Below are 16615 nucleotides of genomic sequence, written 5' to 3'. Positions count from 1 at the left end.
ATGATAAAGAATCATTTATAGTTGTGGACTTTCAATGCCTATCTTGCCAGTGTCACAAAAGTCCCTTTCAGTAAGACAGTGCTGCCACCAAAAGGAAGATCAGAAAGACTGACTGTAAAGTGAAAAGTTTAATTTCAAATAGACCTGAGAATTTATATGATGTGAAAACTGCATTTCACTATGTGAACTTTCAGAACTCCACATTGAGCAAAATGGGTGCAGAACGTTTGGGATCAATACAGTAGCACAGTCTTTTAATGAGATTTTCATTCATTATTTAGTGATACACCAAAAGACCTGGATCTATATTTTCACCCTGATGTGTAAAATATTCCAGCTAACTGTAATATTAACTTTTATGGGGGGTTTATATGTATGCTTTGTTCACAATCAATTTCCAGTCAAATTACCTAGAAAGGATTTAACAAGAACATTAAACACTTCATAACACCCAGAAACAAATATCATCCCAGAATAATTTCAGACCGTTTGAGACCTGAAGGCATGGTAAGGCATAAATCACAAGTCAGAGGATGGTAGATGTAAAAGTTCCAAACCCTTTACGCGATCAGTTCACACACACCTGTAAGTCTTCAGATGATATTTACGATCTCTTATCATATGAGGTGCTCGGGAAAGAATTGCATTGCGTAAAATCTTTCCAGCTCTGAGGATCTTTTCTGATGGCACCTTGGTGAAGATGAATAAAAGGGAACAAAATGAACAGATGTTAAACATTTTTAATATTTGACTATATAGCTTGGTGAAAGAAAAAATACCATCCAAACCCCCATAAAATAAAAGCCTCTGCACAAATGGTTAATTGTGAAGAACACTAAAATTGTGAGGACTCTAAGTTTAAGGCCTGGTCTACACTGTGCGTTTAAACCGAATTTAGCAGCGTTAAACCAATTTAACCCTGCACCCGAACACACAACGAGGCCCTTTATATCGATATAAAGGGCTCTTTAAACCGATTTCTGTACTCCTCCCCGACGAGAGGAGTAGCGCTGAAATCGGTATTGCCATGTCTGATTAGGGTTAGTGTGGCCGCAAATCGACGGTATTGGCCTCCGGGCGGTATCCCACAGTGCACCATTGTGACCGCTCTGGAAAGCAATCTGAACTCAGATGCACTGGCCAGGTTGACAGGAAAAGCCCCGCGAACTTTTGAATTTCATTTCCTGTTTGCCCAGCATGGAGCTCTGATCAGCATGGGTGGCGATGCAGTCCCAAATCCAAAAAGAGCTCCAGCATGGACCGTACGGGAGATACTGGATCTGATTGCTGTATGGAGAGACAAATCTGTTCTATCAGAGCTCCGTTACAGAAGATGAAATGACAAAGCATTTGAAAAAATCTCCAGGCTATGATACAGAGTCCACAGCACAGTGCTGTGTGATAAGCATAACGGAAAGCCAAAGAATCAAATGGATGCTCATGGAGGGAGGGAGGGGGTACTGAGGACTCCAGCTATCCCACAGTCCCCGCAGTCTCCGAAAAGCATTTGCATTCTTGGCTGAGCTCCCAATGCCTGAAGGGTCAAAAACATTTTCCTGGGTGTTTCAGGGTATATGTTGTCAATTTCTTTTCATATGAAAGAAAAGGGAAAAAAAACGTTTCTTGCCTTTTTTCAATGTCACCCTATGTCTACTGAATGCTGCTGGTAGACGGAGTGCTGCAGCGCTGAACACCAGCATCCCCTTCCTGGTGGCAGACGGTACAATATGACTGCTATCCATCGTCATCATCAGCCCATGAGTGCTCCTGGCTGGCCTCGGTGAGGTTGGCCAGGGGCGCCTGGGTAAAAATGGGAATGACTCCTGGTCATTCCCGGCAGATGGTCCCGGCTGGTAACTGTCTTCATCATAGCAACTGGAGGCTGAGATCCATCAGCTCCCCCCTTTCATGTCTAAAGAAAAGATTCTGTACTGCCTGGACTATCATAGCAGTGGAAGGCTGGGCTCCTCTCCCCCCTGCTCCCTTTAATGTCCTGCCTGGACTATCATAGCAGCTGGAGGCTTCCTCCCCCTCATTTTATCTCACTAAAAGTCAGTGTTTCTTATTCCTGCATTCTTTATTACTTCATCACACAAATGGGGGGACACTGCCACGGTAGCCCAAGAGGGTTGGGGGAGGAGGGAAGCAACGGGTGGGGTTGTTGCAGGGACCCTAAAATGGCATTCAGCTCATCATTTCTGCAGGATCTCTGGGGCTCTGACACGGAGTGGCTGTGCTCTCTGGTTCTGTAGTACACTTGCCCCATATTCTAGGCAGGACTGACTCTATTTTTAGACAAAACATAAAGAAGGGACTGACCCGGGGAGTCATTCCCATTTTTGTCCATGCGCCCCCCGGCCGACCTCAGCGAGGCCAGCCAGGAGCACCCATGACAGCAGCAGACGGTACAGAACGACTGATAACCGTCATCGCCAATTTACAATGACAGACGGTGCAATAGGGATGGTAACCATCTCTGCTACCTTGCAAAGGCAAATGAATGCTGCTATGTAGCACTGCAGTACCGCGTCTGTCAGCAGCATCCAGTACACATACAGTGACAGTGACAAAAGGCAAAACGGGCTCCATGGTTGCCATGCTATGGCGTCTGCCAGGGCAATCCAGGGAAAAAGGGCGCGAAATGAATGTCTGCTGTTGCTTTCACGGAGGAAGGATTGAGTGATGGCATTTACCCAGAATCACCCGCGACACTGTTTTTGCATTGGGATCTCAACCCAGAATTCCAATGGGTGGGGGAGACTGCGGGAACTATGGGATAGCTACGGGATAGCTACCCACAGTGCAACGCTCTGGAAATCGACGCCAGCCTCGGTAAATAGACGCACACCGCCGAATTAATGTGCTTAGTGTGGCCGCGTGCACTCGACTTTATACAATCTGTTTTACAAAACCGGTTTATGTAAAATCGGAATAATCCCGTAGTGTAGACATACCCTAAAATACTCAAAGGCCCAAATGGTATTAGCAGAATATCATCCCCCCATATTGGAAAAACTGCTACCATCAGTTATTTCAATTTGCACAGCAGCCTAGCTCCCCGGCACATCTATGTCCCCATTACCTGTGTAATAGCTTTAGCAGGACGAAGTGGGATGTGAGGTTCAATGAGAGGTGTCTGAAAAATAAAATTTAAATGAAACAAATAATAATAAAAAGTAAGAAGCAAAAAAAAAGAGCTTAAAAATGATTAATTGATTAAACCTAAAAGGATGAACAAAGTGAGGAACAATGCTTAGGGCCAAGCTCTGCCCCGGATGTGTATGGAAGATTCCTAGTGAAGTATGGAAACCACATACAGGCATCCCAAAGAAGAACTTTAGTGTTTAGCACTTTAAAATAAATTACATGAAATGTGAAGATGCATAAACAGTTATTTACTCTTTAGGGCTTTTAAAATGTAACAAAGGGCTTAATGATCATCATAACAGTTCAAAAGCCAAGCCACAAGGCAATTAGGCACCAACTCTCACTATTGTGATGGTTCTCGGCTTAGGTGCTGGGTCCCCTAAGAGGGTGCGAGATTGTTTCAGGGGAAACAGAGGCTCCAGCTATAAGTGACTGTCTTTGCCACTCAGCCCACAACAGTGGTTGTAAAGAAATAAACAAAGGGGGCTTCTGAGTTCCAAGGGCTGTCTCTTCCCTCAGCTCCTTTCTCTGATTATCCCACATGAGACAGGATGAGAAATGGGAATGGAGAAGAAGATTATTCCCACTGACGAGGGGCTCTGCAATTCAGGGAGTAGTGTGGCCAGATCTTATTTTAGCTTCTCTGCTTTACAGGAGCACACAGATATGTCTCAGGTATCAATGGATTCCTCTGGTAAAAAGAGGGGTAGAAGCACAAGAGATGAGAAGGTGTCAAAGTAATAAGGGAAGAGGAAAGAGGACAGAAAATCCTGGAACAGAACGAAGGAAGTGGAGAAGGTCCTGGGAGAAAGAGAGAGAGAAGAAGAGGAGTGAAATGGGAGAAAAGCATGAAGAGAATGAGAAAAAAAGGAGAAAGAAAAATAAGAATAAAAAATGGGAAGCAAACCTCAGAAAAACACTAACACAAAATTGGGAAAGCTGCCAGGACTGAAAATGATGGAAGAAGGATGAGGGGAAAAAAAGTAAGTGAGACCCAGCAACCACCTCTAAGTGGCAGGAAAATCCTTTGTTTTGTAAGGACAGGTAGTTACCGGTAAATGACTCAATCGTCTGAAGTTATATCAGGGATGAATCTGGGGGGAGTCCAGTATAAGATTAAGGGCTGGATTGTACCACAAGGACATGGCTCACAGAAGGGACAGCATGCTGCTGACTCAGAGAGACACAATTGCCTCCCTGCTCCCTACTTGCTCCACAGAAGCTAGTAATTTGCTGCTGGCCTATACTATCACCAAATTACTAATCTCCTTTCTCTCGTACCAGCTCAGCTTCTTTGGCCAGCAGACTAAGGTAGAGAGAGAAAAAGACCTACCTACCCTAAGAGCAGGGAGCAGGAAGGGTCTCCTACAATAAGTCAGAGGGGTGGTAGGAAGCACTAGGAGGCTCAAGACAGTGGGAAAGAAAGGTCCAGGGAAGTGTAGCAAGGGATCAAAGTTGCTGGACCTTCTCCACTGACCACAGAGTGGCTGGCCTTGGACCCAGAATAGAGGGAGGGTCTAGATTCCCTACAACGTTATTAAGGAAGGTGGTGAGAAACTCCCTTAGATGAGGGACAGAAGGGCTATTGAGCTTGGAGTAAGGCGGCAGACCCAGTGCAAGGTTTTGTTGTGTTGGACGTCTGTTAGTTAACTCCAGATGGGGTAGACTTTTCCAAAGGGCTAACTCACCTCCGTGATCCAATAGTGCTGAGAGCTGAAGGATGACCAAGGGAGACAGCAAGTCAACCAGAGCAGGGAAATGAAGGCAAGCACATGATCAGAAGTTAAAGGAGGGAAGGTGATCTAATCACACAGGCCCACTAATTAAATACTATTTAAGTCACTTCCATAGAGGTGGAAAACATTGCAAGTTCAACTTCTTTAATTATGGTTATATCTTACAACAAGCCTTTGCAAAGATAAATTAATAAAATGAAATTGGGTTTGTATATTTTTCTCCCATTAATAAGACAAAAACATTTGCCAAAAGAGTTGGGTCAGGTTATACACACTTTCTTCTTTTAAAAAATAAATCTATCCAATATAAGTTCTGGGCATATTCCCCCTTGTTTTCTACACAATCTATTTTTGGAGTAGTATCAAAAGCATGTTTGATATGGCCTAATTATTTGTTTTGGAGAGAGAAACCAGTAAATACAAACGCATATACATACGTACATGCATACATACATACATAAAACAGTTTTTATTTTAAACTAACCAGATTCTTTTTTTCAGGTCAGCCATTGAACTGAAGAATCAATTATTAGCTTAGCTCAATTTATGAATGAATAAGGATTTGGAAACTCAGCAATACAAAAGCAGAATCAAATAAAGGAATGATGGAGGGGTCATAACTTACACCCTCAGATTTCAAGGTCGGGAACATTAACTCGAGTTAGGAAGAAATAAAATAAAATCCACTGAATCATATTCCCCCCATGGGCTAGTCCAGTCCATTTTTGAAAAAACAAACAAACAACAACTTGCTGTATTTATTGGAGTTAAGCATAGCATTTGAGATTACAAGCAAGAAAAGAACAAAACCATCAAAGAGCAGCCTCGGGTATTTCTGCTGATGTCCACAGGTGAGTCAGCAACATCTCATGATTAACAAATGATAGATCTAATAATATCATCACTGATACCTGATCTTTATCACTACTCCAAAAAATCTTGGACCCTGGCAAATTCCAAAACTTAATAATAGAAAACTACCCAAGAGTCCAAAGAATAGAAGAATTAGTGAGGAGCTACAACTAGTCTTTGAATATAGCTATAGACACTATTGCACCCAAGCACCTTCTCCTGGACCACTGCCGACACAGACCACCATGGTTCTCAGATTGAAAAAGCAGTAAGGAAGAAAACTTCAGCACTGGTAGCAGAAAACAGAGTCTGGTACAAGCTCAGACAAAAACTGTTTCTACAAACTTATGGCACTGCCACCATACAGCAAAATTACACCTCACACAAACCTTCTGGACCAGAAATCACTTCACATTGTAACTCAAACACTGCAATGCATGACACCCAGAAGCAATAGCTAACTATAAACTAAATAAAAATGAAATTGACTAATTAAAATTGTAAGGACTAGGAATCTGCCATTAACTTGCTGTGTGACCGTAGGCAAATCACATGTCTCTGTGCCTCAGTTTCTCCTGCTGTAGAAAAGTGATAATGATACTTATCTACCTTTGCAAAGTGCTTGAGAACTACGGTTTAAAAAGCTGCTAGAGGATACTTAGCATTACTTTAAAATGTATTTTTATTGTTGAATCTTAGCAAAATGCAAAAAATACACAGCATAAATGGTGCAAATTTAATTAGTTTAAACATTGTTTGCCTCTTAATTTAAGTTTATTAATAGCACAGGTAGGAACACTTTCTCTTTAAATACTTGAAGTGCAATCAATGCAGCAAACTTATATTAGAATGTTAAATTAGACATGCATTACTTAGCATTTTGCACAGTGTCTCTTTGACAAACCATAACATGATTCAGCCATTACCAAAAAAAAAGATACTTTACTGCAAATGTCAAAGGGAAAAAAGAATATTGAAGCAGAATATGATCAGTGTACCAAAAACTTGAGAGCATAGCTAATGATGTCTTATTTTCCTGTCATTTTTCTACTTCCCTGCTACAATGAAACAGCTGCGGTAACTACACTGAATGCATTGAATAAAACGTGCCAAAATGCTAACTCCACTGAGAATGCATCGCATAGTCTGATAGAGGCATACAGTTGTCATGGAAAATCTCATCTAGGAGATGTGATTCATTTGTCTGCCACAGCATTTGTTTTTAACTTAAGGAAGAATAAGTAAACTTTTTTCCACCATATCTCACTAACGCTGCTGTGTTTTCTTGATCTCTGCAGCACTATTAATGGCAAACTGGTTACCTATCATTTACATCTCCAAAAGCAATTATGGTACTGCAGATGAAAAATCAAAGTCATAAATAAAGCAGAGTTTTTTTTAAAAGAATCATTTCCCAAACATATTTTGGTTTATAACAAATATTCAAAATATTGGCCTTGGCAAACTAAAATAAAATTATTGCTTAACCATCTAGTGGAGGACTCTTCTTGGGTTCTCTGGACGCCCACCACCTATATACTCCACACTCTGTAAGAGGCATGTGTGGGGGGAAGTGGGCACCCCATACCCTGGCAATCCCTAGATACCAGAACTGCTCCTTGAGCCTTAGGGAGGTGGATATAAGTTTGAGCAGGCTCATGCCAAGGATTGGTCTGATGCCTTGCTGCACCAAGGATTAAGGAGAGGAGGAGTCAAGGGGTGAAATTCTGGACCTACTGAAATCAGTGGCAAAATTTCCATTGATTTTACTGGGGTCAGGATAGCACCTAAGGTAATGTAAGGCCACCTTTGCTTCCTGGGCTCTCCCACTACACTGGCCAGCAAAACTTCTCCATCTGTAAAATGGGGATAATGATAATCAACCACCTTTGTTTTTGAGATCTAGGAATCAAAAACACTATCAATTAATCATCAGCGTCAATGATTTCAGTGAGGCCAGGTTTCACTCTAAGCTCACAGTGCGTTTTGCCAAAGAAAATTTAATCAAAGTGAGACAGATCCCCCGAGCTTTAAAAGCTTCCTACAAATCCCTGAGCAGCGAGCACCAATGGTAACACTGCCTGCCCTCTGTGGGGTAAATCTCTCCTTTAGCAGACAGGGCAGTGCTGGTGCAGGGAGCATAATTTACAACTCCTTGTGCCATTTTTGGTGAATCCAGCCTCCCACACCCACCAGGTTTACAACAGTGCATTTTGCCCAGCTTCCATTTGCCACGCTGTGTGAAATGAAGATAGACAGAAGAAACATTCTGGTGGTATAATGCACCTGCCTCAGAGTCTAGCTGTCCTATGTACTCCTCATTCCTCTCCTCTGTCAAAGGTAAACTTCACCTTCCTACAAATACCTTCTTTAAAAATAAAACAATCTTTTAACAAATGAAGCTGAAAAGGAATCTGACTGGCTCAGGATCTCATATTACACCTTTTTATGTACAGTAGATCCGATAATTCTTTACAATGATGTATTGTTTTCCACAGATGTCGTTAAAGTTCCCTAATGCATGAAAATTGTTCTTAGTCGGGAATATTAACAGAGGAAATAAACCCTATATCAATGGCTAGAAAGGACCCCATTTTTGAAAGGAAAAACACACATATTTAGATACAATTTCTTCTTTCAGCCAAGCATGACTTTTCAGAACAGTATGTTTTTTCCTGTTACAATGGCCTAAAACCAAATATTATGGTTGTGGTAAACATCCACAAAATTAACTCATTATCTTCCTCCAGATCCCTTCTTAAAACCCTCCTTTTCCAGGACACCTACAAAAAACGTGGCAATGGTTAGGCTGTTGGAATGCTGAGACCACAACCTACTACACTGACCAATACGGACTCATTTCCTTATCTGTCTGTATCTCTTGGTTGTCTCCTGCCTTATATTTAGATTGTCAGCTCTTTGAGGCAGGGACTGTCTTGTGGTTCTGTGCTTGTACAGCATGTAGCACAGGAGGGCCCTAGTGCACGACTAGGGCTCCTACGTGCTACTGTAATACAAATAATAATAAGAAGAAGAATGCTCTGATTGTCAGAGCCCAGGTAGACAGTGTAGGCCTCTCTTTGAATGATCAGGTTTGACAGAGAGATAGGAGAGTTGGCCCCAGAAAGACAGCTAACATGGATCTTCTGTACAACTTCTCTTTGGCGTCATCATTTCTGTCTGCAATGGCTACATGTGGATTAATGGATGATATTTAACTAGGGTGACCAGACGTCCCAATATATCATGATCATCCCAATATTAAGGGCTTTGTCTTATATATGCAACTCTCTCCCCTCTTCCTTCCCCCTTCCCCCCCTTCCCCCAAAAAAGTGTCCCAATTTTTCACAGTTGCTATCTGGTTGCCCTAACTCTAACAATACATATTAGTAGGAAAACATCAGCTATAAAGGCTAGGGAGAAATTTTGCTTGTTATATAAAACATGATCACAATCTTATGGTCAAGAAGTTTGTGATATTGTAAATAAAAGATAGTAGATAAAACATATTGAATTGGATTAAGTATCTTATACTCAAAGCAAATACACCTCTACCCCGATATAATGCTGTCCTTGGGAGCCAAAAAATCTTACCGCATTATATCGAACTTGCTTTGATCTGCCGGAATGCGCAGCTCCGCCCCCGCCCCGGAGCGCTGCTTTATCGCGTTATATCCGAATTCGTGTTATATCGGGTCACGTTATATTGGGGAAGAGATGTACTATGAAGACAAGTGTGATTAGCATGAAACTGAATTTATAACAGTGTGTATAAATTAGTAAATGCTGTGATGTCCTAGTACTTAATAAGTTTGGCAATCAGTGTATAGACTTCATGCCAGTAAAGATATTTGAAATTAACTTATTAGATAGGGGTGTGTATTAAAATGCATGGTTTGCCTGGCTGTTCACAGGAATACCCATAACACTGGAATAGCCAGTAGGTAGGCTGCAAACTACTGAGTTTATCTGCATCTGCAGGTGGTATTTATGGGAGAGAGGCACACAACAGCTGGAAATACAAGACAGCAAACAGTGAAAGTCCTGAATGTATTTCACATGGTTTTGAACACAAGTATCTATTGTTCAGAATTTCAGTTCAAGTTACCTCTTAACTAGTGAGTGACTGGCACAACTCTGAATAGACAGTAATCTATTTCCATTTTTAAATTGAACTCTTTTTTGGTAAATGAGGAAAATTTGGCTCCAAAAATATGCCCAACACAGCAATTTCTAATCCAACAGCATTAGACATAAATAACAATACAAAATCTGACACTTTTTCACTCACTATTACCCCATTACATTCCACTACAACCTAAGCAAGTTTGTGAAGAATGTGGCTTTGTCTTACCTCTCCCAGTACCTACCAAACACTTCATAAATTCTGTCAGTCTGGCTTTCAAGAATTTCACAGAATCACACCTGTCCTTGTGGGACAGTTAATGACCTACAATCCTTGTCTCTTCTTATCCTACTTAACGTCATTGTTAATTTTAATATCATTGCAGACTGTGCTGTTCCATGCAACTGGAATTCTGTTCCTTCTCCCTCTGAGACATTTTCTCCCTCATTAAATCTAACCTTAAACCCTTCCTTAATTTATGATTGTTTTTTTTAGTGAAGAATTTGTGGTATTGTATATAAAGGATGCTAGATAAAGCATACTGGATTGGATTAAGTATTTTACCCTCAAAGCAAATACTGTGAAGACAAACCATTAATGTCTGCTGTCCCAGATGTGAAGTTTAATTACTGCAATCTAAAACAACTTGAGTGAAAATACTGAATGCAGATGCAATATTTGCAACTAACTCATAAATCTAAAAATCATAATTCCTGTAACACTGCACTAAACAGTCCCTCTAATTACAAAGTGTGCTTGAGAGACTGTCATGAAGTAACATGATGCCTCATGGTGCAGTATACAACAATATTATCATGGAAAATGAGGTGTATAAATTGCCACAGACTTTCCAAGCAGTAATACATGTTGTCTGCCCCCCAGAAGCTTACATTCTAAAACAGACAAGACAAACACACACACACACACACACGATGACAGTTCAAGGACAGAGTTTTATAAAGTGATTGCTGCTGAGAAACTAACAGACTCCTTTGTGATAGTGCTAATATTTAGAGATTCTAGCACAGTAACCTCTTTGTCCTTCCTTGGAATGTGCATGCGTATATTTGGACCATGAAGTTGTCATTATATTGTACCATTAGTCCCAGGAGTGTCAGAGAGCTGTTGCTGAAACTTTCAAGTAAAAGATGCATTAAAAACTCCACTTCTAGGGCAGACTTTTATGGTCTTGCCTACAATCGAGTTTTTGTGAAATTTCCCCACCATTAATGTGGTATCAACACAGCTCTCCTAGCATCAGTAGTGGTTAGTGCAGACCATTCACCAATTTTTTTTATTATAATAATAATTTTTATTTTACCAGCGTGTTTCTAGACTTGCTCTGAACAGAGTTAGACAAGCTAGGGTTGCCAACCCTCCAGGAATTAAAGATTAATATTTAAATAAAGGTTATGTCACATGATGAAACTTCCAGAAATACATCCAGCCAAAATTAGCAACCCTAGACAACACAGAGGTAAAAACACCTTTGCCCAGATTTGAGCCAGTACTACAGCAACAATGGAAAAAAAACCTCACAAAAACCTGAATCTAGACACAGCCCAGAGATTGATACTATGCTGTTTAACCTGCTATTTAGCTGCAACTTGCAATGGTTTTGTCCTCTGGTGGTTGGAGCCCTGACAAAAGGATTTTCCATTACTAAATGTCGTTCTTTAGTTGAAGTGGACTTTTAGATCCCAACACGAAGACAGTGATGGGGAATTTACTGCAGTTTTATCAGATTAAAGGGATAGATTTAATGGTGGTTTGCACTCCCATAAAGAGGCTGTAGGATTTAATGGGCTAAGGGGCTTTCAGACTTGCTACACAGAAAAACACATCAGAAGAGTGGAAAGGGCTTTCTCCTTACTCTTCCTCAGACTAACACCTGGCTCATTAGCAGCTTCAAAGAGTGAGGAAAGACTAAACACCATTTTGTGATATGCAGTGGTTTATTCGAAGTTCAGTTTTGTTCTCACTCCTTTAAGCTGCTCCCTTCTCTCTTCCTTCCCAGTAATAATGTAAGGTAATGGTACATCCTTGTTTCGGGATTGATTCTTCAATGGGTCAAGTGCTTCTTACAGCATTGTACCATTGCTTTAAACTATAAAAACTCTGTTTCTGTGAGATGAAAACATGCATAGTACAGTAACCCCAAGTTAGTACTGTACTGTTGTACAGTAACTGGTATTGGGAACATGACTTCTTCCTTTATCGCTTTTGTTCTGGAACCAAATGAATTGCTTTCACTTCTGTACTTGCAAACTCACGTACCTATGTGTATTTGTACTGCCTCACTAACTGATATCTTCAGTTTAATCGTCAATTCCCTGATGATGAAGCCCCAACACAGACATCAAACACATTAAGGCTCTCATGTCAAGCTTTCCTCTAGACAGAAACTTACTAAAAGAATAAATAATGAAGAAACCATAAATCTTTAAATACTTGAATAGCACTTTACCATCACTAGAAAGAATAGGCTAGAACGACATGTTCAACTGTATCTAAGACATCTGACATTTCTGTCTAACATTTGTAACTTCTTATCAGAATTTTTCTCAAATATTCTTGGGGAGTTGGGCTGAGCCTTGTCCCACACTCATCCTACAGAGGTAGCTCCCGTCCTGAAGAGCTGGGCCCAGGCTTCCTGCTTGGCCCACTGGCACTCACTGCTCACAGATTCGGAGGAGCGCACCGGAGCATCACTTGACACGCGTGTCCGCACACAGGCGGGGCACTGCCCCAGGCACCACTGGATGTGGTGTCTCAGAAAGGGTACACTGTTACACATCACAACCAGGGCCGGCTCCAGGCACCAGCCTAGCAAGCAGGTGCTTGGGGCAGCCAACAGAGAGGAGTGGCACGTCCGGCTCTTCAGCGTCAATTCGTGGCAGGTCCCTCACTCCCTCTCGGAGCGAAGGACTTGCTGCCGAATTGCCGCCGAAGACTGAGGTGGCGGTGGTAGTGCCGCAGATCGCGATCGTGGCTTTTTTTCTTCTTCTTCTTCTTCTTCTTCTTTTTGTTGCTTGGGGCGGCAAAAACCCTGGAGCCAGCCCTGATCACAACCCATAAAGACATGCACATATGCTCAATTTAGCTCTTGCAGTTGAAAGGCAGGAAAAGAGAGTGGGTGATTACAGTGAGGAAAAGGGTCGTTCTTCTCAAGGTTTATGCCTTCAGGCAGGTCAGGCATACAAAAATAACACATTTCGCACTTAGATTTGAAACAGCAAAATGAGTTTCTTGAATCTTGTAATTATTCTCTCAAGTTTGGCAGAAAAATTGAATCGGGGATCTTAAAATCAGATTTCTTATAGTCAGTCATATAATCTCCCGCAGAGCATTTTGTCTACCTGTCTTACAAGTAATATACTTGTATTCTGGAATTTGTACTCCATAAAATCAAATGTCATCCTGAGCCAGTGAATAATGATTACACTGAGGTAATAACTGGTGAGACCCTTCTTCATCTATATATTGGCGACAAAGATTTGATGGATTAATAATTAAGGGTGGGGGGAAGGAAGCTGTGAAATGATTTTATTATTATTTTATTTATTTTTAATACCATAGTGCCCGTGCAACCTAGTCAAGGACCAGGACTCTATTTTCCTGTACAAACCCGGGACATAAAACACGAAAAAGAAATTATTTCTGTCTGTGACAGTCATTTAAAACAATCATAGGCCGTGGGTAGGTAGGGCTAGAAGGTGCCCCCCTAAATCTGTTTTCTGAGCCACACCGCTGCCTACAAGCATGCCCAGATTGGCAGGTTGAAGCCCCACATCTAGAGGCACTAGGGCTAGGCAGGGGGAAAGGCAGTGCAGGGTGAGGGTCCTGCCTATGCACTGGATTCCTGGCAGGTGGAGCTAGATTCTTCAGTCCTGGCAGGGGACACTGACTCCTGAGCAGCACTTGGAAAAGTCCCCTGGGATAGGGGAGAGTCTAGGGAGAAGGGTGGGGATCTTGAGGAATGGGGTGGAGGGAGAAGGGGATTCCTAGGGAAGGCAGGAGATTTTGAGCTGATGGCGGGGAGGAAGGGGAGAAAGGAAGTCGCGGGGGAGATCCTGAGGTGATGGGTGGGAGGGGGGTGTTTATAAGAACAGAGTTAGCAGCTTGGGACCGGCCAGTGGGGGCTCCAATGGAGCTGTGCTGCCAGGGAGCCAGGTGGAGGGCAGAGGCATAGGGCCTCCACACAGATGGCCCATCCTTCCAGTGGATCCCCATGGATTTTGGGATGGGTGTAGGGTTAAACCACATGCCACAGGGAGTGAAGGGGGTAAATTCTGCCAGCTCCTCAAGGGAATGAAACAAGGGAAACTTCATCAGCTAGCCATAGTTTACTGTTCTCTACATGGGTTTTTCCTGCATAGAGGACAATCTGGGGCTAAGTTCTTGCATTACAAAGGATGGTTTCTTTAGCTTAAATCACATTGTTAAACAGATGGGCAAATTTGACTCTTATTTACACCAATGTGCTTCCAGAGTAACTCCACTGATTTCACTGGAGTTGTACCAAGGATGAATTTGCCCCATTGTATCTGAAAAGATCAATTGTGCGCAATGTATCCAGGCCAATGATTCCCAAACTGGAGAGGCAGGGGAGCACTTGGTGGTGGTCTGTAGTAGGGTGCTGGTGCAGAAGCACCTAATTAGCACTTGCTACAGACCACCAGGGGAAACAGATTGGGGCTGACAGAAAAGGCCTGATGCCGGCCTGAGGATTGGCAACACCTGCCAACCTGACAAGCCAAGGACTATAAAGGCTGGGAGGGAGCCAGCTGGAGATGGGCAGCCAGGGAGAAGTCAGTCAGGGAGGTGGCTGGAGGCCTCCTAGCTGAAGGCTGACTCTGCCTGTAAGAAAGGTAACCAGACCTGTAAAGCTTGTATATAGATGGACACTGGTGGTGGGACAACGTTAAGTAAATAAAGACACGGGTGTTGCACAACCCTGAGGCCTCTCCGAGCCTTACTGTGGAGGGCAAACGGGCCCCAGGAAGAGGGGCGGGTTGTGCAACTGTTACATAGTCACATGATGTTGGCTCTTCTCATTTGCAGAAGACAGAAAAAAGAACAGATGAGAGAGGAAAGATAAAACAAAAAGCAAAAGAGGACAGTATGATTAGCTTTGTGCCAAATAGACAACATACTTGTAGCACAATGACAGCTAAAATACATCTATACTTATTACTTTTTCATGTGTGAACAACTGTAGTCGCCACAGGGATGTTTCGCAATTGTGAATGGGAGAGGAGGTGGTTACAAGACAATCTCTCTGTTTGTGGCCCACACTATAAAAGCTTGGCCACCAGTTTTAGGTGCTTCTATTGCACCTTGCTATGGTGGCTGAAGGCACAGAAGAAAAATCAGACCAGTGATTCATTGCCAGGGCTTCCCAAAGTAGAAATGTAATTTGGACTAGGCTTTTAAACTAGTATATACACAAACACACCTATGCAGATTTAATTTTATTCTGATCTTGTTTGTAATTGTTGTGAGAAAATAAAAGTGAAGAAAATGGTATTTCACTTGGACCTGAGAAATGTGAAGTTCTTCCCTCCTCAGGAAAAAAGACCAGCCACCAAGAATGTTCTGTCAGCATTTCTCATCAGTCTTACTCTTGCTGTAGACTGCTCCATTGTTCCTGAGAAGTGCAACTGTGGTGGAAAGTCCTGATTGTAGAAGGAGAGGTGATCTTACTCATGGAAAGGTTTTAAGATCAGGACTCTGATCTTGAACTAGATCAGGTATTTGATGAAGAGGCAAGTTAGTGACTATTAACATCCATGTTGGTTAGCTGACATGCTGTGGCATTCTGGACCAGCCAGAGTTTTTTCAACGCTTGTGTTCATTCCTGGTATAGCAATAATCAAGTAACAATCAATAATTAATCCTGCAAGTGTCAACAGGATGGAATACACTGGTCAGCTCGGTGTCTGTCACATTAGAACTTAGTCTCCTGGTGAGCTACAAAGAGAAGTTGTTCATGGCAGCCATCACTATTTGGGTCTCCAGGATCAGTGAGGAGTGCAGAAAGACCCCAAAGCCCCACACCTTTTTTGATGATCTGTCAGTTGAATTGGATGACAGGTGATGAAAGAATGTTATCTAGTTCTTAGAAGCACCTCTTTTCCCACCATCATCACGTTTTTCTTGCCTGGGTTCACTTTCAGCCAGATGCTTCTCATCCACATACTGACTTCATATATGTTTGGGGTTGTAGCAGGGTGGACCCTGCTCCTGCGAGAAGGGGTTTAAAAAGTGGCCTGGCAGGGCTTGAGAGCAGTGGCTCTCAAGGCTGAGCGGATCAGGGAAGTGGCTGCAGCTGGGGGCCACGCCCCAAACTGAGAAACAGGGCCTTATAAGAAGGCAGGGAAGCCAGGAGCCAGACAGTCTCTCTCTGGCTATAGAGAGAGATGGGCCTGGCTGCTTAGGAGCTTGAGACTAGATACCTGAGTGCAGCAGGGCTGGGGAAGGCTGAGGAGCCGGGGAGCTCCAGCCTAGAAAGCCCCAGGCTGCGGCCTAGCAGTGGGCCAAAGGTACTGGGGGTTGCAGGGGGCAACCCAGGGGTAGGCCAAGGCAGCAGGTCCAAACCCAACTTTGCCTGTGATGAGTAGGCTGATACTGCAGTCTGTCCCAGAGTGTGGGGCTAGACAATGACTGGCAGTAGCCAAATACTGAGGCAAGGTAGGGATAGAGGGTGGGGGTTCCCTGAGAGAGAAAGGGAGACCAGAGAGAGAAAGGGGTC

The 16615-nt window shown here is 42.7% G+C and overlaps 1 protein-coding gene across 1 annotated transcript in view; it reads right to left on the bottom strand.

Annotated features, from left to right (window-relative positions):
• RAPGEF4 (Rap guanine nucleotide exchange factor 4) overlaps positions 1 to 16615 on the bottom strand; it is a 231270-nt gene that overhangs the window by 73936 nt on the left and 140719 nt on the right. The window contains exons 7-8 of the mRNA XM_045032700.1: positions 3083 to 3136; positions 584 to 690 (exon numbers count right to left, since the gene is read on the bottom strand). Coding sequence (XP_044888635.1) covers positions 584 to 690; positions 3083 to 3136 — 161 coding nt within the window. The remainder of the gene's footprint in view (positions 1 to 583; positions 691 to 3082; positions 3137 to 16615) is intronic.

The sequence above is a fragment of the Mauremys mutica genome, chromosome 10, assembly GCF_020497125.1.
Source record: "Mauremys mutica isolate MM-2020 ecotype Southern chromosome 10, ASM2049712v1, whole genome shotgun sequence".
Lineage (NCBI taxonomy): Eukaryota > Metazoa > Chordata > Testudines > Geoemydidae > Mauremys > Mauremys mutica.
Note: the sequence above shows the minus strand (reverse complement) of the source record. Positions and strands in the feature narration are given on the sequence as shown.